Genomic DNA, 20619 nt, shown 5'->3' with positions numbered 1-20619 from the left:
AAAGTTCTTTCAAAATCTTAAAGCATTTTATAAATGCCATATATAAAATGCTCGCTCTTAGCAAATAACTGAAATCAGTCTGCTATGCCCTGTTCTCTGTGAAGAGATGTTCGTTCTTTGTAATCACTGATTACTGTTCTAGGCATTCACATCCGATCCCTTTAATAACATGAATGATAATTTTGTCAGTGATTGAACTCCAGCTCAGTGTCCTAGAGTTTATACAATCCATTCTATTCCCATTTTTGAAAGTCAGGACAACATGGAACATTCTGAATTAGAATTCTTTACTACTTCTCTGGTTCTCCAGTCTTTCAAGGATAATTGATCCTAGCTTAATAAACATATCTGACAGTTCTCTGGGTACCTGGAGATGTAATTTACCTTAATCTGGTCACCTGACCTCATCATGGACAACAGGATCAAAAATTTAGAGCTAGGGGAGATCTTAGAAAAAATTTTGCTTCTTATTTTTCAGATATACAATGAAGGTACAGTGCCTGGACAAAGGTCACACAGGTAGTAAGTAGAAAAGTCAGGTTCCAAATAGATCCTTGAACTCCAGACCCAGTTCTTTACACTGTTTTATGAGTACTGGACCAGTAGTCAGGCCTCCCACATTTCTATCCCCATGCTAATATGACCAAGATCAACTCACATAATCTTGAATGGAAACTTTCTAAACCTCAGTTTCTTTATCTGTAATATCAAGATGATAGCATTTGCTTTATCTATCTCAGAGGTACAATAGGTATAATTCTGCCTGGAATCAAGAAGATCTGAGTCCAAATCTGGCCTCAGATGCTTATACCTTGGCAAGTCACTTACCCTCTCTGCCCACCTCAGATGCTCATCTGTAAAATGAGGGTAGTAAAAACACCTATTTTGTTATGAAAATCAAAAGAATTAATGTTTGTAAAGTGTTTAGCACAATGGAGGTGATTAATAAAAGCTTGTCTTCCTTCGTAAGGTTGTTATGGGAAAAGTTGAATAAAATTTAATAAACATTTATTAAGTACAAAACACTTTCCAAGGTTCTGGAGACATAAAATAAAAAGGAAATAGTATCTACCCTCAGGTAACTTCAATTCTATTGGGAGAAGAATAAAAATTTCCTCTGAGATGAGGAAATACATGGTCATCTGAGGAGGAAGAAAAGGAAAGTTCTGTGCAAACCTTACAACATCCCTTACATATTAGCTGCTATCACTATCAGTGTTTTTGCTCTTTGTGCACTACATCATCATGCCTACTAAATTGGAAACAGGGATCCTGTCTCATTCTTTTGTGTGTCTTCAGCATCTGCCTGATGAAAACATTCAATAACTATTTGACTTGCTACGTAGATTTCAACCTCTGCCCTCAGTTGTTGCCGTTAAACTCCTGCTTCCCAGTCCATTTTAGCATAATCACTGAAACCCTTGAACTTGACTGGAAGCCTCCAGGCTCTTTCCCATCTTATACTCCTACCCTTCAGCTTTGCCAGGAGAGGAATTCATTGAAACGCTGAACGATACGCCATATGTGCCAGTGATGTAAATGCCTACTTAGAAGGATTCTTTTTCTTCTGCTTTCTTTCAATGTCATTTGTGCAGCCTCATATTTCTTTCTCAACATGATCCAGCCATATCCTCATCTATCAATTTCACATGAGAATGACAAATGATAGATTCATTTGCATGTCTATTTTTAGCAAGAATTTTTTGCCATTAAAATGGCAGGCACAGAAGCTGAAGGGAAGAAGGAGAAGGGAAGAGAGATATGGTAAACTCTGATAATCCAGATCAAGTTGTCATATGAGGTGAGGGGGATTGGTGGTCAGAAAACTAGGTAAATGGGTATGAATAGTGATTAATTCTTATGTAATGCATATTTCTTCAATTGTTCTAACCAAGTCATAGAAAATACTGGACTACTGTTACTAACTTAAAGTCCAACAAGAGGTAAGGAGAGAGAGAAAATCATTTGGGGGGAGACTATCTTTTTTCCGAAAAATTACTATGGTAATAGTAAGGATAAAAATATGTTGGAATAGAATATGGGAATTAAAACAATAGAGAGAAAATCCATTAATAGAATGGGATACATATATATACATATATATGTGTGTGTGTGTGTATATACATATGCACACTTATACAGACATACATAAACCCACACGTGTGTATGTGCACGTGTGTGAAGTAGCTGATGCTACTAGGTGTCTAAAAGTATACAATAAGCTTTATTCACCTCAAAGCTACAATACACAAAAAGATCGTGTAAACTATTACGTACTTCAGGTTTCCCTTCATTAATATCAATATTTGAATGGAAGTGGAACTGATGAAGGTTATTTAGTATAAAATAAGAAATTCCTACTGTGTGGTGAATTGGTTAGTATCATATGTCACAGGTCAATTGGTTAACCCATTCAACTCTCTCTTATTCTCCAATAAAGGTTATAGCTAAGAAGTGAATTTGAATTTCTGATCCATGGCTTAAAATATGAGGATGACAGACTCCTGGCAAGAGTACCTAATAATTATGGCAAGAATATATTTTCTGGGATCTAATTAGTTTAATCAAATGTTTCAAGGTAAAAAGGATGGAGGGTGGAAAAGAAATTGTTGTTATTAAGTCATTTCAGTCGTGCCTCACTCTCCATGACCCCATTTGGGGTTTTCTTGGCAAAGGTAGTGGACTCATTTTACAGATGAAGAAACTGAAGCAAATAGAGATAAATAACTTGACCAGGGTCACACAGCTAATAAGTGTGTGAGGCTAGATTTGAACTCAAGTTCTCCTGACTCCAGGGCTGGTGTGTGTGTATCTCCATTTCCCAATTAGATACCATATGGAAAAGCTACAAAGAAGGGAGAGGAAAAAAACAGTCGAGATATCTAGACACTCATATGAAACAAAATCCAGGGAGGAAGCCAATATAGGGAAAAAAGAAAGAAAGAAACAAAAACCTCTAGCCTCATACCTATCCAAAAAATGCTGAAAGTTTAGGTAACAAACGAGAGAAACAAAAAGGCCTAAAGCAAAGAGACAAATTTGACCTCATCGATACCCTCTGAGATTTGGTGAAATGAAACTTGTTACTAGACTGTAGTTCTGGATGGGTATACTGCATCCAAAATAAAAATATTAGGTAAATGCAGGGGAGGAGAGAGCACTGTTTATTAAATTAAGAAAGTGTATTTATGGGAAGAAAGCTAGGAACCAGAGACAGCACCATTAAAGAAAATATTTGGGTAAAAGAATAAAAAGAAAGTGATTTTGTTATTGGAATATATACTCCAGATCACCTGAGCATAAACAGGAAACAAATGAGAGATTTAAGAAATAAATTACAAGCATGGCATAGGGGCCTAATGGAGTAATAACAGGGAACTCTGGTTATCTAGCCATCAGCTGGAATTCTTTCTCTGCCAAAAGGAGAATAATTAGCAATTCCTTGACTTAACCCTGGTGAGAATTTCATCCTTCAAAATGGGGACAATGGGAAAGTCTATTTTTGTTTCTGATTCTCACTAACAGAGAGGAACTGGTCTCTGAGATGGGAACTGTTGGAGGAAAAGAGTGTGTTATAGTCTTGTAAAAACATTGTCAGGTTAACAAGGGTATTTAAAGCCAAAAGGGGGGGGGGGGGGGTTTAAAGCTATACTGGTGAAAAGGAGGATCATAAAGGGAATAGGACATTTGCTTGGGGGGGGAGGGGTTGGTAGAGATAAGACAATGATTTCTATCAATAAATAGAAGGTAGAGCTATCCAGTCCTTATTTTGCTTCTACTTTTTCTGCCAAGGAGAATGACCTTAGCATTGGGAAGGACATGATACACTCTGGGGAGTGTATACCCAAGATAAGCAAGAGGATAGTAAGAGAATGTCTACTTCTCACTTATGTACTCAAGTCACCCAGCCCAGGTGAATTACGTCTTTAGATGCTGACAACATTTTCAATGATATCTGACAGGTCATGGAAAATGGGAGAAGTGCCACAAGACTGAAGAGCAACTGGTGCCCCAGTTTCCAAAAAATGAAAGAGAAAAATGTTTGCAAACTATAAGCCATTGGGTTTGACTTCAATTCCTTTGAAAATTCAAGTTGCATCTAAGAAGATAAAACTCAATGGAAATAAATGTAAAAAGTCTTACACTTGCAAACATAGACACAGACATACACACACACATACATACACAAATCAACTTCATAAATACAATTGGGAAGGTATGGTTAGACATCAGTTGTCTGGAAAAACAATCTAGTGGTTTTAATGAACTACGCAGTCAGTGTGAGCCTGCAGCATTAATATGTCTGTCAAAAGAGCTAATGTAAACTTGGGATGCAAAATAGAGGCATGATTTTCCAGGGTTCCCACTGAACTCTGCCTTCATCAGACCTCAACTGAAATACCATGTACAGTTCTGGGTGCCATAGTTTAAGAAGGATATTAAGAAGGATTCCAATATTCAGAGAAGGGTACTCAGGATGATGAAAGGTCTCAAGTCCATATCATATAAGGGTCAAATGAAAAATGAGGGTATGCTTAGCCTGGAGAAAACGAAGCTAGAAAAATAGGGACAAGATATAATAATTGTCTTCAAGTATTTGAAGGACGTTCATGTAGTGGAGGGATTATACTTATTCTATTTGGACTCAGGGGAAGTAATCAGGAGTAATAGTTGGAAGTTACAAAGAGTTGCTAATTACAATGAGAACTGACCCAAAGTAGAGCGTGCTGATTCCAGAGGCGATGAGTTCTTTCTCCCTAGAAATCTTCTAATAGACAACCACTTGTCCATTCTGGTATGCTGGAGATGCCTTCCACATAGTGGTAGGATTGAGTAGCCATTGAGGTCCCTTCTAGATCTCAAAATTCTATGAAATTCTGTGAGATGAGTTTCCCCGCTGGGGTAGAAAGACAAGCTGGCTACTCATACTTACAGGAACTGTATCTTTCAAGTGTCTTGGTTTTGAAACTAGCTGCTGTCTTCATTACTCAATTGAAACTACTCTTTCTAAATTTTCTTAATGATCTTTTGATTACCAGCCCCTGATGGTCTTTTCCAGGTCTTTGACCTTCTTGATGTCTCCACTGTACTTAACAAAGACAACAACCCTGCTTCCTATGCCTTACCTATTTGGGGTTTTGTGACACTACTCCCTATTCTCCAATCTATCTGCCTTCTCTTCATCACCTTTGCTGAGCTATCATCCATAACCTTGTCCTAGACTGTTACCCAAAGCTTTGTTCTAGATGACTTTCTTTCTCTATACGTATCTATTTGGACGACCAGCAAATCTACATATCCAACCCTGGGGTCTGACTTGGGATCCTATATCAGAGTGTCTGCCACAAAATAAATGCTTAATATATGCAAGCTTAGGGAACAAATGACATCACCAACTATCTACTAGACATTTTCAAACTAGATGTCCCAGAGATATCTTAAACTCAATATATCCAAAATAGAATTCATCATCTTGCCCTCCCAAACTCAACCTCTGCTAAAATTTCTTGTCAATTTAAGGCACCACCATTCTTTCTTTCTCCAAAGTTCATAACCTTTGCATTTCCCTGTATTCATTAACTTTCTTGACTCCACAACATATGTCCAACCAGTGGCCAGATACTGGTATCCCTATATTCCCTTTTCACCTCTTCCTCACTGAATCTCTCTCCTCCTTCAAAACTCAGCTAAGCACCATCTTCTACATCGAGTCTTTCCTGACCCCCTCAGCTATTAGTAACCTTACTCCATAACTCCTTTGCGTTCATTCTCTCTATATTTATAGAGATATTTCTTGTCTCTTCCACCAAGAATGTTAGCTCCTAAGAAGTAGAGATTAGTTGATTCTTTGTATTTTTGTGCCCGCAGCTAACCCCATCCTCTGCTTGACTTTTAAAGTCTTTCATAACCTGAACCTTTCCTAATCTTCAGCTTTCTTACACTTACTCCCCTCCACATACTCTGTGATACGGTGACACTGGTTTCATTGCTTTTCCCTCAACAAGACAATTCCATCTCTTAACTTCAGGTATTTTTTTACCAGTTGTCTCTCATGCCTGGTCCTCTGCCTCATCCCTACCTCTTAGCTGCCCTGGATTCCTTAAAGTTTCAAGTAGCATTCCATCTTTGTGAAAATCATTTTCCTCTCCCCCTAGCTGTTATTAGTAACTTCCCTCTGAGACAATCTTCAACTTAGCCTGTATATATCTTATATATATATAGCTCTTTCTATGATTCATTAGACTGTGAGGTCTTTGAGAGCAGTGACTATCTTTTACCTTCCTTTCTATCCCAAGTGTTTAACAAGATCCCAGGCACATAGTAGGTGCTTAAAAATGCTAGCTGACTGACTCTGATTAATCCTTTCATCACTATTTAATATATTACCATACTAATATACTGAATAGCAATACAATGGGAGACTAGTCTCTCTCATGTGGCAGGATACAGTTTAATAGTATTATTACATGTAGGCTGTGTCCATCACATACATGCACACACACACACACACACACACACACACACACAAGAACCTGGCTCTTAGAGAGCTGTCTGGAGGCACTGATGCCAACACAGCTAGTATGCATCAGAGGCAGGCATTGAACGCAAGAGTTCTGACTCCAAGGTTGGCCCTCTATCTTCATTACATCTTACAGCTTCTCATCATAGTAAGAGATACATTAATTATACCCAGATTCTACATTTTAATTATTCTCTGCTTTGCATTGCATGATTTCATTCTATTTTAAGGGCTAAAAGAAAAAAATACTGATCTGGTCACTTGATTTTTTTCCTGAGAAAAATTGTTATCTATTCTCTTTAGATCCTCTGGCGACACTGTAATGGTGTAGTTGTGCCTTCCCATTGGGTAAACAAGAGTAGAAAAATATAAGCTCTAGGCAACTTTCGCCCTTGGTTATGAATGAGGGCCCAGGGTTACCACGGAGTCTGGATGAGAAAACCACAGGTGCAGGGTAAACAGCTTCTTTACTAATTAATAGACTTGATTTGTGTATGACCTGTGTAAGCAACTGAGCTTGACTCTAGGAGTTCATTGACTAAACAAGAGAAGGTAGTGGCAACCTAAGTTTTGAGGCATTTTCTATAATTAGAAAGTTGGCCCTTCCTCCAGGATACTGATTTGCTATATTCTACCATCTAGACTGTTTTGGAAATTCTCTGGCATTCAGTGGTATTATAGGATAAAGCAATTAAAAGGGAGGAAAAGGGAAGGAGTCCCTACGTGAAGAATTTATTGTTATTATTTGCTGCAGTTTCAAATTATGTATAAATGCCAAGTAGGGGTGAACTTTCCCCTGGGGTGAATGACAAATGGGACCATTAAGAATTCTTAGTTGATTTTAAGCATTCAGTTAAAAAGCATGTTGTAAAGAGTGTACAAAAATCATTTTTTCATTTGTAGACTGAATTTCAGGATTATTTTCTGCTGCTGCAAGTAATTATATCATATCACAAAGGAAAGTAAAAATAGCTTTGACTTTTTAAGTGCTGAATTGATCTCTCTCAGGTCCCTTCCAGCTCTAACATTCTACAGATCTTGAATATAAAAATTAAATTGTCCATCATAATATTCCTTTGCCAATATTTCTTCAATTTTTAAACACACGAATTTCATATCTGTCTTTTAAGGAAGCACCTGAACCCCTAAATGTAAAATCTTATTTCTAAATATAATCAAAGGATAATAGGCAACTATGTGAAACAGTGGAAGAGAGCATTGAACTTAAAAGTTAGGAATATCTGAGTATGAAACCTGCCTCAGACACTAACAATTTGACCCTGGGCAAATAACCTCTCAGCTTCGGTTTCTATATCTGTAGATGAGGATGACACCAAACACTTTATGGGATTCTTGAGAGGATCAAATGAACTGATATAGGTAAAAAAGATCCCCAAATATTAAAATACCATATAAATGTTAGCTTTTAATAATAATAGCGATATTCAATAATAATAAATCTTCTGGCTAGGTCAATAATATTATATCCTCTGATTTATAATAAAAGGGTAACCAGAAGACATCTTGATTTTTTTAGTTTAAAAAAAAGATATGTAAGAATAAAAAATTTATTCTTAGAGATATCTAGAAATATACACGGATTTGTTGATTTCCTACCAAGAAAATCATAGAGATAGACATCCTACCAAATAGGTTAATACTAAAGGCATTATCAAAAAGGACATAATTAAAGCAGAAGCCAGTCCCAAAGTGGAAGAGAATAAATCCTTAACGGAGGAACTGGAGACTTTCTGATATATCTTGCACTCTCAGATAAGAATTATGACCCCTTTTAAATAAAAGACGTAAAAGGCTACTGACAGCTTGGGAATATCATGGAAAATGTCAGTTGAGGTTTTGTGAATATGGATGAGTTAAAAAAAAAGGTACTCTCTTTTTCTTGACAAAAGGAGGGACATACAATGAATGCATCAAAAAACTTTCCTCTGATCCTCTGCTACTTTCTAAAGTGATGAAAGTAAACCATACTTTTAGTTGAAGTGAGGCAGAATAGATTGAATACTGGGTTTAGATACAGAAAGAACTGGGTTCCAATCCAGCCTTTGACACTTTCTACATATGGAAGCTAGCACAAGTCACTTAACCTCTATGTGCCTCAGACAGTTTTCACAATTTAACAATCACTGCGGATGTGATCTGCATAGATATAGGGAACAGTGAAAGAAAGAAAGAAGGAAGGAAGGAAGGAAGGAAGGAAGGAAGGAAGGAAGGAAGGAAGGAAGGAAGGAAGGAAGGAAGGAAGGAAGGAAGGAAGGAAGGAAGGAAGGAAGGAAGGAAGGAAGGAAAGAAAGAAAGAAAGAAAGAAAGAAAGAAGGAAAGAAAGTGATTGGAAAGGGGAATGGGAAAGGGAGGGAAAGGAATCCCAAATTTAAAAATGGCCAAAATGTTAATTTGTCCAAGAAGGGGGAAAAACTGTGGATCAACTCAAAATTATTTAGGACATTTATGTTTCAATAGAACTACTTTAAATAAGTATTAGAGGCCAATATATTTATTTCTGAGGTCCTCTGTTTCAATGTATCTGTAATCTGTGGCACATGTAGTCCCTCTATCAGTGCTGATCACAAGCAGTGTCCTCTCACCCTGTGCAATCCCTCTCTTTCCTTAACCCTTCCACAGAGGAGTCAGTCAGTGTATTGACTGTCTTCCTCTAGATCTTCACAGATACCAGGATAACACTTGGCAAAGTCAAGCTCTTTTGGGTAACCACAGATCTCACTTAGATACCCCTTCTGGGGATTGATGAAATGAATACAATATCATCTGTAAACAAGGACATCTGAGAACCACTATATGAATATACAATCCATTTTCCCCCTGCCCTTACCATAGCAATGGGAATCCCCTTTGGTGAGCATATGTTTCCCTCTATAGTGCCTTGCATAAAGTTGGTACTCAGTAGGTCATATAATAAAGTTAGCTCCGTGGCCTTGGCATCATGCATGATTTTAACATATTTATAGGACTAACCTTTCTTGAGAGGAGCCAATAAAACTGCATTTAATATAATGAACCAAATAGTCTCTTGCAATCGACAAATGCCAGACACATTGACATTTCTATACTTTTCTAGTAATTGTGCTACTGTGAAGATGCAATTAGCTATAGAAAATTGTCTATGCAAACCAGACTGCTGCCTTTGGATACTTTCATCTGAGACACCCTCAGTGTATAAGTGATTCTCATAAAGATTATATAGATACAAGAGTGTTAAGATTGGAATTAGCAGTTTTTCTTTGGGAATGGCTACACCTATACTCTTGTTCATTCTTTAGAAATCTTTTTCTCCAAAAGGTCTTACAAACTGATGACTGAAGGCCTTGAAAATTGTATTATCTCTGGTACACAAGGTGTGAGTTTCCTATACTTTTCTCAAAGTAGTTTTCCTAAATTCTATTGCCACTACATGGGATATTGAGGGGGTGAAATCCAACAACTGCTGATAAAATAGATGACTTTTGAAATACTTGTATATCTGTTCCATTTCACCTCTATTTGCTGTTCTCCTTCCTAGAAATGCTTGGCAGGCTTGTTTTCTCCTTGACTTCTTATCACCGTTTTAGAAGGCAATATTTCTCATATGTGCTTATATCCTATAATTATATTCTATATTATACTAGCTATAGCTATGTTACTTAAAATTAATTATAAATTTACTTTATATCCTATAACATTTTGTAAATATGCATATTCACTAAACCAATGTTACCATCAGCTGCCTCTATCTCTCCAATTGGTAAGAAAATCAAGTATCTGTTGTCTGAAGCAGCATATGGACTTGTGATCTTTTCACTGCAACAACTGTTTGGCATTGATTAAACTTATCTAAGAAATAGTCATTGAGCTAATTCTCTGTTTTTTGCCTATGTCCCATTTCTTTGAATCAAAAGCTTGTGTTAATAGATTGTATTCAAAAGTTTGTGATAAGTTGGGTAAAAGTTCTTAGGTTATGCTTGGTCGCTTCTTATCTTTATGATTTCTTCTAGCTTTGATTTATTTCTATCTTTTTCTTAATCAGTTGGTGATATGACCAGTTTCCAAAGTATTACATAAAGATATTTGGAGCTCCTGGAGAAAACTAAACAATTGTTAAAAAATATGTCCTATTAATTATAAATCTGACTACTATATATCTAGACTATTAGAAAGGATCTATGAAAGATAGAAATAATAACTTTAGTATTGTCTCTATTACTGGCACCCAGAAGACCAGATTTAATTTATGTGCTGAAAAATAATTTTCACTTTTATATTACAGATCTAATTTTATGCACTGCATTGTGTTTTTATAGATAGACACTATATCTTGTGAGCCTAACTGAATGAAATTCATCAACTAGTATTAACAAAATGGAGATTGAACCTATTTCATTAAAGGAGCCAAAGATACAACCAAGTTGAATACACTTCTATCCTTTGAAAAAAAATGCAACACTGAAAAACCTCTTCAGTGCTTCCTCTCTACTAGCTGCCAACATGCAAATGTGCCCCCATCTTATTTATGCCTGAAGCTAGAATATTCATGGCTTTTGTCTCTAGACGTCAAAAAGTCCATTGTTAACAAATCCAGGACTCTGTAACAAATATCCATCAATCTGGCATGGAAATTGAATCCCAAATTATGTTTTACAGCTTGAGAGTCCTGAAATGGAGATAAATGACAAGTACAAGGTTTGTCTGATTAAAGCAATAAAGGTAATTCAATTAGACATGATAGAAAGTTTTGATTTCAAAATAACCTGTGTTATATTGAAATGGAAAGGTGCCCAATCACAGGACTCACAACAAAACAAAACACAATCTCCACAGCAGAGTCCTTATCTTCTCCTTCCCTCAGATTTATGAAACTCAGCTTTTCTTTGTGGATAAAAAGCAATTATCAAAAATCAATTGAAGTGATTATTTTATGCTTGCATGGAGTGAGTTCCCATATACAAAGATTTTTCCAATTATCACTAATTAAAGTGATCTCATCAAGAAAACCAAAGATGTTTTGTTGTTTTTCTTTTTTAAACTCAAAATTATCTTCTGTACAGCATTTAAAGCATTTGGCTCAATTACTTTGGCAGTTAGTGGCACAGGGTTTAATGCTGTATAAATAGCAATAGTCTTTGTGTGATTTCTAACAAGTAGTTTTGTTTGTTTGTTTTCAACTCAGAATTTCATCTATCATGGGAAAGTTGGCAGAATTCAAGGTGTAAATTAGTGGGTTATTTTGAACTGGGTCCTTCACTCTTCAAAATTAAACCCCTCAAAATTAAACAATCTATATACATCAGGATAGGAGAAAAGAAAAAGAGAAAGAAAAATAAAACCTCCCAACATGTACTTCTGGTATTTTTCCACCCAGCCTTGAAGCAGAGAACGGTAGCTGTGGTGGTTATGCAGAGGTAGAACCAGGGTTGATAAATAATACTGTAGAATAGGACAGAGGACAAAATCCTAAAGATATCACTCCTCCTCCTCCAAGTATAATCACAAAGGGATGGCCTTTGTCCTGGACATCAAGACTGATTTATAAAGTTACTCATTCTTAGGACAGGGCACTTCTATTGATGTAAAAATTTGCTTGGATTCAACCATTCTGGAGAGCAATTTGGGACTATGCTTAAAGGAACATAAAACTGCATATCTTTTGAGCCCACAACATCACATCTAGGACTGTATCCCAAAGAAATCCTAAAAATGGGAAAAGGACTCATATGTACAAAAATATTTATAGTAGCCTTTTTTGTGGTGGCCAAGATTTGGAAGTTAAGGGGATGCCCATCAACTGGGGAATGGCTGAACAAGTTGTGGTATATGAATGTGATGGAATACTATTGTTGCATAAGAAATGATAAGTAGGTGGATTTCATAAAAACCTGGAAAGATAATACATGAGTTGATGCTGAGTAAAGTGAGCAGAACCAGGACAACACTGTACACTGTAAGAGCCACATTGTGTGATGACTAATTTTGATAGATTTAGCTCTTCTCAGCAATGCAAGGATCTAAGACAACTCCAAAAAACTCATGATGGAAAAATCCTGTTTGCATCCATTGAAAGAGTTATGGAGTCTGAATGCAGATCGAAGCATACTATTTGCTCTCTTTTTTTCCATTTGTTTCTTCTTTCTCATGGTTTCTCCCATTAGTTCTAATTCTTCTTTACAACATGACTACTACGTAAATACGTTTAATGTGAATGTATATGTAGAGTCTATATCAGCTTGTCTTGGGGATGAGGATGAAAGCGGAAGGGGAGAAAATTTAGAATTCAAAATCTTCTGGAAGTGAATGTTGAAAACTAAAAATAAATAAACAATGATTTAAAAAGAAAGAAAATAAATAAATAAAAACTTTGCTTGGTCCATTAAAGTAAATTCCAGACCTTTTAGTTATTAAGATACATATACTATTTAAATTTTGTGCTTTGGAGATATTGAGCTTTTATTTATACTAGCTCTGATTTCATCCACAATTTCAGGTTCTTTTTATAGGGTCAACAGATAAGATCAGTTCATTGGCTACCAAGTTTTCTTCCTTAAAAACATCTAACACAGATTCCACATTCACTGTCTTTGAGTATACACAGATTCATGAAACACCAGAACAGGAAGAGACTTTGGAAATCATATATGCTAACATTCTCATTTCAGAGATGAGTAATCAGAGCCTCTGAGAGGCAGTAGCATGGTCTAGTGGCTAGACAGTTGGCCTTGCCAGAAGAAAGACCTGTGCTGAAAATAATTTTCACTTTTGTATTATTGGTATTAGAAATTTACACACTTCATTGATTAGATTCACACTAAATCTTATAGGCCCAATGGAACACAATTCATCAAATAATGTTAACAAATGATGCTGAAATGCAACATGGCTGAGTGGATAGAGAGTTGGTCTCTGAGCCAAAAGAACCTGGAATCAAAGACCTGGCTCTGATACCTACTTGGTGCACCAACTGTCTGAGATTACACATTGCACAGTAGGTATCAATCTACATTAATAAAGGGGGTTTCCTTATCAAGAGGCTCATATGCCAATAAAATCACAGGTCTGGTCTTCCTCCTCCCAAAATGAATGAATAAATAAAGAAATAAATGGATAAACAAAAAGTCTAAGCAAAATTATGGTTTAACAGCCTCAGGCATATACTTGCTTGTGTGACCAGGAGCAAGTCCCTTAACTTCCCAGTACCTCAGGCAACTCTGGACAATTATATGAATCACGAACTAGAGTTGCAGATTGGATCAGTAAAGTGAGTTTGTATGACAATAGTTCTCTGGACTCATGAAATCTTAGGTCCAAACCAAGAAAGAAGAAAAAGTCTGGACTGTGGCAGGGGTAGCAGTGGGGTGCAGTGAGTTGTCCAAGGTCTCCTATCTAGTCAGTGGTAGAGTGGTACTAGACCCAATGTCTCCTGAGTCCCAGGCCAATATGTTGCACACTCTGCCATGCTGTCTTGTCTCCTGAAGCACTGAGAGTTACCATTCATTTCATTACTCTAATAGCTCACTAATAATTTTGAATTAAATGGGCTATTAGATCCCTTCCAACTCTGGGATTCTATGATCATAATTAAATGGAGTTGATAAGCTTTTATTCCTATCCAATTTTCTCAGGTCTTTTTAGCAGAGGTTAGAAACACAAACACAAAAATACAATTTGATTTAGAATTTAGAGGGCTATCGAATGTTCCATGAAATCACCCAATACTTACAAACATGAGGCGTGTTGGTATGTTGTCTGATTGCACCAATGGATTTTTATAGAGCCAGATCTCTTCTGGCTGGATGACTCTCTGGAATGGGTCCAAAAACTCTGTAAATCTGGAAGAAAACAAAGAAAGAGTCATAAGAGACTTGGTCCAACATCATGTCCTACTAGCACTTCAATGAGGTGGTGTTTGGCTCCAGACAGTCACTGAGCAGTCACTATTTGGGAACATGGCCCAAAAAGCCTAGTCCCTGCCTCCTCCCTAGGGCAATCTGACTAGTGGAACAGTAGAGAGTAATGAAACAGATTTTCATATATCTAAAGCAGCAACTGATTTTGAAAAGGGAAGTAAGATTAAAGTCAGTGGTCTGAAACTCAGGAGACCTGAGTTCTAAGCCCATCTCTGCTACTGGGATCTTGAGCTCCTCAATATTTTCCTCTGGGCTTTTGTTTTTCATCTTCTTATGAAAAAATAACTAGTCAGATATAGAGATTTAGGGAATAGTAATGGGTCCTGTATGTCTGTCTGACTCTCTGTATGTATATGTATCATAACAGAGTCAAGACAGCTGGCAATGGCTCAGGCTGCAGTGGATGACACCTTGGTGTCTTTTGTGTCTAACCAAACTTTAAGCACTGCACATCGACTGCTTCAGCAGCCTTCATGGCCATTGGAACAAATTGTTTTCATCCTCCCATTCCACCAGAGGAAGTCTTCACATGCCAGGAAACTGAATCGCTTACATGTGAACTGTTTTAGGAGGATTCTGAGGATCACCTGGCATGATAAGGTACCAGACACTGAAGTCCTTACTCAAACTGAACTGCCAAGCATTCAAACTATGCTTCAGAGAGCACAATTCTGATGGACTGGCCATGTTATTCGAATACAAAAGATACACTTGCCAAAAAGACAATTTTATGGAGAACTCACATGGGGCAGGCGATCACATTGTGCTTAGAAGAAATGATACAAAGAAACTCTCAAGAACTTTGGATTTGACTGTGCAACATGGGAGACACTGGCACAGGACCGCTCAGCATGGCGTGCCCACATCAGAAAGGGTGCTGTGCTCTGTGAGCAAAGCATAATTGAGACAGCACAAAGTAAACATAACATGCACAAATTTGGAGTATCCACCCCAAAAATTTGTATGGATTATCTGTGCCCAATCTGTGGTAGAGCATTCCAAGCTCATATTCGGCTGATCAACTACAGTCAGACACACTGAAACTTCACTTTATCCTGATGATGTCACTTTGGTCCTCTTCGAAAACAAAGGGCAACAACCATGTGTATCACATATACATATATGTAATATACATACATATACACATACATACATATGTACACATATATTTGTTGTTGTTCAGTTGTTTCAGTCATGTCCAACTGTCTGTGACCTCATGTGGGGTTTTCTTGGCAAAGATACTAGAATGATTTACCATTCTCTTCTCTAGCTCATTTTACTGATGAGAAACTGAGGCAAACAGGATTAAATGACTTACCCAGGGTCACACAACTAGCAAGTGTCTGAGACTGGAACTGAACTCAGGAGGATGAGTCTTTTCAACTCCAGATCCAATAGTCTATCCACTGTCCCATCTAGCTACCTTACACACACACACGCACACATACATACACATATGTATACATATAATATTACACAAGAGAGACATACCCAGAGTTCCATTATTTTCTCAAAAGTTCCATAGATATTTTTGATAAGTGTATGTATGTAGACATATACACATATTACATATATACATGCATAAATACATACATATATGTATACACATATACATATATGTGTACATACATATACATGTGTCTATATGTAGATATATTTGCCCATGTGTGAATACATATATGTACATGTGTGTATATATGTATCTATTGAATTTTAGGATTGAGTGGAATATCTGAAATTATGTGACTCATTTTACAGATGAAGAGAGACCCAACAGAGGTGACATATTTCACTGAAGATCACAGATCAGATTAGCCCCCAAGCACACATTTCCTGGCTTCTAGCTATACTAAGCTGAACATCTGTAAATAATGAAGCAAGAAAAGCATATTTGGTTGATACAGCCCTAAATCTGCACAGGAGGTTTGGGCGCATTCTAAAGAACACTACATTTTCCCACACTTTTCCCAAATCCCAAGCAGCTAAGCACCTGGAGCCTACCACATTGGTTTGACTCAATCACAACCTGGAAACCCAAGTGGACACCAATGAAAGCCACAAAGAAGACTTGGAGTCCACAAAGAACTTTAGGCCAATCTGTGTGTTCTGAAGAAAGTAATGATGCACCATATATGGGGGTGGGGAGGTATGAGGAAGCTAAGGATGGATCCAAAGGAGATATAAAGATAAGGAGAAAGAGTAAGATCTTTTAAACTAGAGGGTGACTTCTGGATTTAAAACTCTGGAGCTTTCTTCCTTACCTTCCTACGATTGTGCTAACCAAATCACGAGGAATGAGGAGAGGAAGAGATTACAGTATCGCAGACTTACAGTTGAAAGCAACCATAGAGATTAGTCCAAATCACTCATTTTATGGGTGGAAAAATCACATGATTGGCCAAGGTCACCAAGGTAATAAGTGAATGAGTTTGATTTAAAATCCAGGTCCTCTGAGGAGGAAGAAGGAAAGAGTGGGGAAAAAGAGAAGAATATAAGGAAAAAGAAAGAGAATAATGTCCCAACATGCTTTGCTACAAAGGGACCCGATGGATTTAGGCATCATACACTCACCCTCAACACATAGTACCCTTCATCCAGCTTAGTCTGAAGTTGTGTGTGTGTTCATCCTTCATTGCCAAAGAAGACCATGCCATCAGAGAAATGATGACATGACTTGAACTTGACTTTACTTTGAGTGAGGGAGGGCTGTGCAGGTCACCTGCCTCACTTCTCCTCCAGAGCCATCTGAATCCAGTGACAAGATACTCATCAGGATGACTGGAGATGACCCAGGATGAGGCAGTTGGGGTTAAGTGACTTGCCCAAGGTCACACAACTAGTGAATGTCAACTGTCTGAGGTGAGATTTGAACTCAGGTCTTCCTGACTCCTGCACTGGTGCTCTATCCACTGCACCACCTAGCTGCCCTTAGTCTGAAGCTAACTGGTCTGTGAAGATAACACTAATCCTCCTTGGAAGGAAGAAGACAAGCAGAAGACTTGGGGAAGGGCCATCTGGTCAACCTGAGCTTTGACTCCTTGATCCATTTACAGGCGCAAGACCAGACTGACTCAGATGTGTGATGGGTGCTGAGAACTGGCTAGTGTCAAGTCCTTTCTCATTTGGATGGTATGACCCTGAATTATCAGCACACCAAACCATTCATTCATTACCTTTGCCTACCATCTAGTACAAACTGAGACCTCAGCATCTCTCTCTCCCTTCCCCCCTCTCTCCCCTCTCTTTCCCTCCCCTCTCTCTTCTCTCTTTCTCTCTCTCACTCTCTCTCTGTCACACAGAAATCATATTATTTAATATAAAAGTACCTCAAGATTGCTTCTGATACTTCTGTACCTTTAAAGAGCTTAAGTGGTGACAATCTATAGACCACCCCCAACACTGCAGGGCCTTGACAGTCCCTACCCTCATCCTGCCCCCTCCTCTTTCTATCCCAGAATTTCAGAGGTCTCCAAAGGCACCTCTAGAATATCTTTCTCCCAGAATGAGCCATATTTCTGCAGTGGGAGATCTGGGTTTCAAGTCAGGAGTGCAGGGCTCCCATCATTTCAGGATCCCTTCCTCATTGTGTGACCTTGGATAAGTCACTGACAACACCAGACAATCACAGAATGCCAGAACTAGGACAGATCTAAGAGGTCATCTACCTCATTTTATAGACACCTTATTTTACAGAGAAGGAAACTAATACCCTAAAAGGTCAAAAAGTTTACCTAAGTTTAGTTATCAAGTTAGCTGGGACCACTGTTCAGGTAGCAGGATTCCCTGGTCAGTACTTTCCCATTTCATTTCCATTCTTTTTAACTTTGGATCTCAGTTCTCCCAAGAAAGGATTCTGACTTAAAGTCTTCTTTAAAAAAAAAAAAAGAGGGTGGAGGAGGCAGTTAGGTGGCACAGTGGGTAAAGTGCCAGGCCTGGAGTCAGGAAGTTTCATCTTCTGAGTTGAAATCTGACCTCAGACACTTACTAGCTGTGTCACCCTGGGCAAGTCACTTAACCCCAATTGCCTCAACAACTAAAACAAAGAAGTTTTCTTATATCATCGTTGCCTCTTTGATAATATCACCACTTCCCTCTTCCTCCCTCCCTCCCTCCCAACCAACAAATATGGTTATTTAGGTTATATATTTAATTAAATGAATTAAAACACATTTTTGTTGGGATATATACACACATACATGTGTGTATATATATGTGGGTATATATACATATATGTGTGTGTGTGTGTATATATATATATGTTTTGGAGAAATTTACAGGACCCTTTGAGATCACCGGGGTCACCTTGCAAACTTGTGATTAGAATTCACTGAAATGATCCTTTTCCCAGCACTTGGCCTCAAACCTAGCCTCTTTCCTCCACTTCCCACAGAGCCTTCTGACTTTCTCTCATGTTTCTTCCCAGCAAAATGCTACAATGACGGTGAACCAACATTCTCTGTTTTTCTCGTAAGTTTTATTTATGGGCAAGGTAGTTCCTTTGAAATCTGTTTGTGGTGAAACTTCTTTGGCCAGTAACTCAGTGTAACTGCAGCCAGGATCCATCAATCAAAGCTAGTTTTCTCTTTTGGGAGTAAAAACTCCAAGACAAATAGACGCTCTCCTTCTGCCTCTGTTCACCATTCAATCTCTACATCAGAGAATCCAGACAGGGAGGCAGGTGCACTCTCAAAGAACCTGAGAGAGAGCATTAGCTGAGCAAAGACAGGAGTACTTCCAAGAACAAAAAACACAAGGAGAAAAAAAAAAGACTTGTTCCTTGGAAACCAGACTTTGATGAGCCCTTTGGGTATGTGATGGGTGTTTCTTTCACTTCTGTTGTGGAAAATCAAAACAGGGATTACGATAATATAGAGACTATAAATCTGAGCTGTAATGTTTAAAATCTGTATGCAAATGCATCGATTCATTTAACAGGTATTGTTAAGTGCTTTGGACCTCACCAACTACTCAACAAGGATGCAAACATGTGAACCAAACATCTTACTTATCTGGAGGTATATTTACCCAATTATCTCAAATATATATAATGGTCAAAACCCAAAAGGAAGGCTTCTAAGTAGCCAAAACAGATATCATAAAGTCCATGTACTTTAGTGCTTGCTCATTTTATTCACAGAACCTCTCCTCTGTCATCCAGAGACTATTGACTCTTATTCTACACACAATCTTAAGAAACCTTGTTATTCAGAGAGATGATGAGTGGCTGAAAAATTAAAAGCAGGAAAAGCAGACCTATATGGGTAGGCACACTCAGATAGCAACAATAAATAACAGCTTACATTTGGGTAAGGAGGGAGGAGTTGGAAAAGGGGGGAGAAGGGAGAGGACAAAGGGGAAGGGAAGGAAAGGGAAGGGAGGGCAAACCATAAGAACCAGAACCAATAACTCAAAAATATGTGTTCACAAGGCCACTTAATGGGGGAATTACTTGAAAACAGTTTCTCCTATAAACTCATTTTTACATCCCTCTTTTATCATTTCAACCTTGTATCATAAACATAAACGGCAGTATGGGATAATGAAAAATTACGCTGATTTTGGAGTCAGAGAAGCTGGGTTAGTTTGGAGTCCACTATTTCTGCCTGGGTGGTCTCTGCAGGTTACTCACGACTTATTAATTTCTCTGGAGTATCAATCTTCTCATTTGTAAAATGATTGCTTTGAATACTGAAGATTCCTTGAAATTCTAAAATCTTATGATCCCATATCATCTTTTTAAGTAGATTCTGAGCTACTTATTGAACACATCAAGAGATCCAGTGATGTACTAGAATGAGCTCTAATAAGCTCACAAGAGCTGATTGTTAAATTTTTAGTGTGAGCACTTACATCTTGAAAATTGGTGTTACAAGTCAGGATTTGACTTATTGCTTTGTTGCTTGTCTAGATTTAATAAAATGATGGTAAAAAAATATTAATACTAATAAAACTTAAAAGTATGTCCTAGATAATTTTTTTTTCAGAGAGACCGTTGTTAAACATCAATTGATATGTCACCTAAACAAAAATCTTTTGGGGTCCTCAATAATTGTTAAAAATGTAATAGGATCTTGGCCCCAAAAAGAATGGATTTCTCTATCTACAATTTTGGAAAGGTAAAATTAAAGAGCAAATATTTAAATGTGTGTGTGTGCATATATATATATGTATATATATATATATGCACAC

General features: G+C 37.6%; 1 protein-coding gene across 3 annotated transcripts in view; it reads right to left on the bottom strand.

Annotated features, from left to right (window-relative positions):
• PLPP4 (phospholipid phosphatase 4) overlaps nt 1-20619 on the bottom strand; it is a 196575-nt gene that overhangs the window by 116377 nt on the left and 59579 nt on the right. For all 3 annotated transcript variants that reach the window (XM_072624225.1, XM_072624234.1, XM_072624239.1), the window contains exon 2: nt 14244-14352. In XM_072624225.1, coding sequence (XP_072480326.1) covers nt 14244-14352 — 109 coding nt within the window. The remainder of the gene's footprint in view (nt 1-14243; nt 14353-20619) is intronic.

This window comes from Notamacropus eugenii, chromosome 1 (genome assembly GCF_028372415.1).
Source record: "Notamacropus eugenii isolate mMacEug1 chromosome 1, mMacEug1.pri_v2, whole genome shotgun sequence".
Lineage (NCBI taxonomy): Eukaryota > Metazoa > Chordata > Mammalia > Diprotodontia > Macropodidae > Notamacropus > Notamacropus eugenii.
The sequence above is the reverse complement of the archived record's forward strand: the minus strand, read 5'-3'. Positions and strand labels throughout refer to the sequence as shown.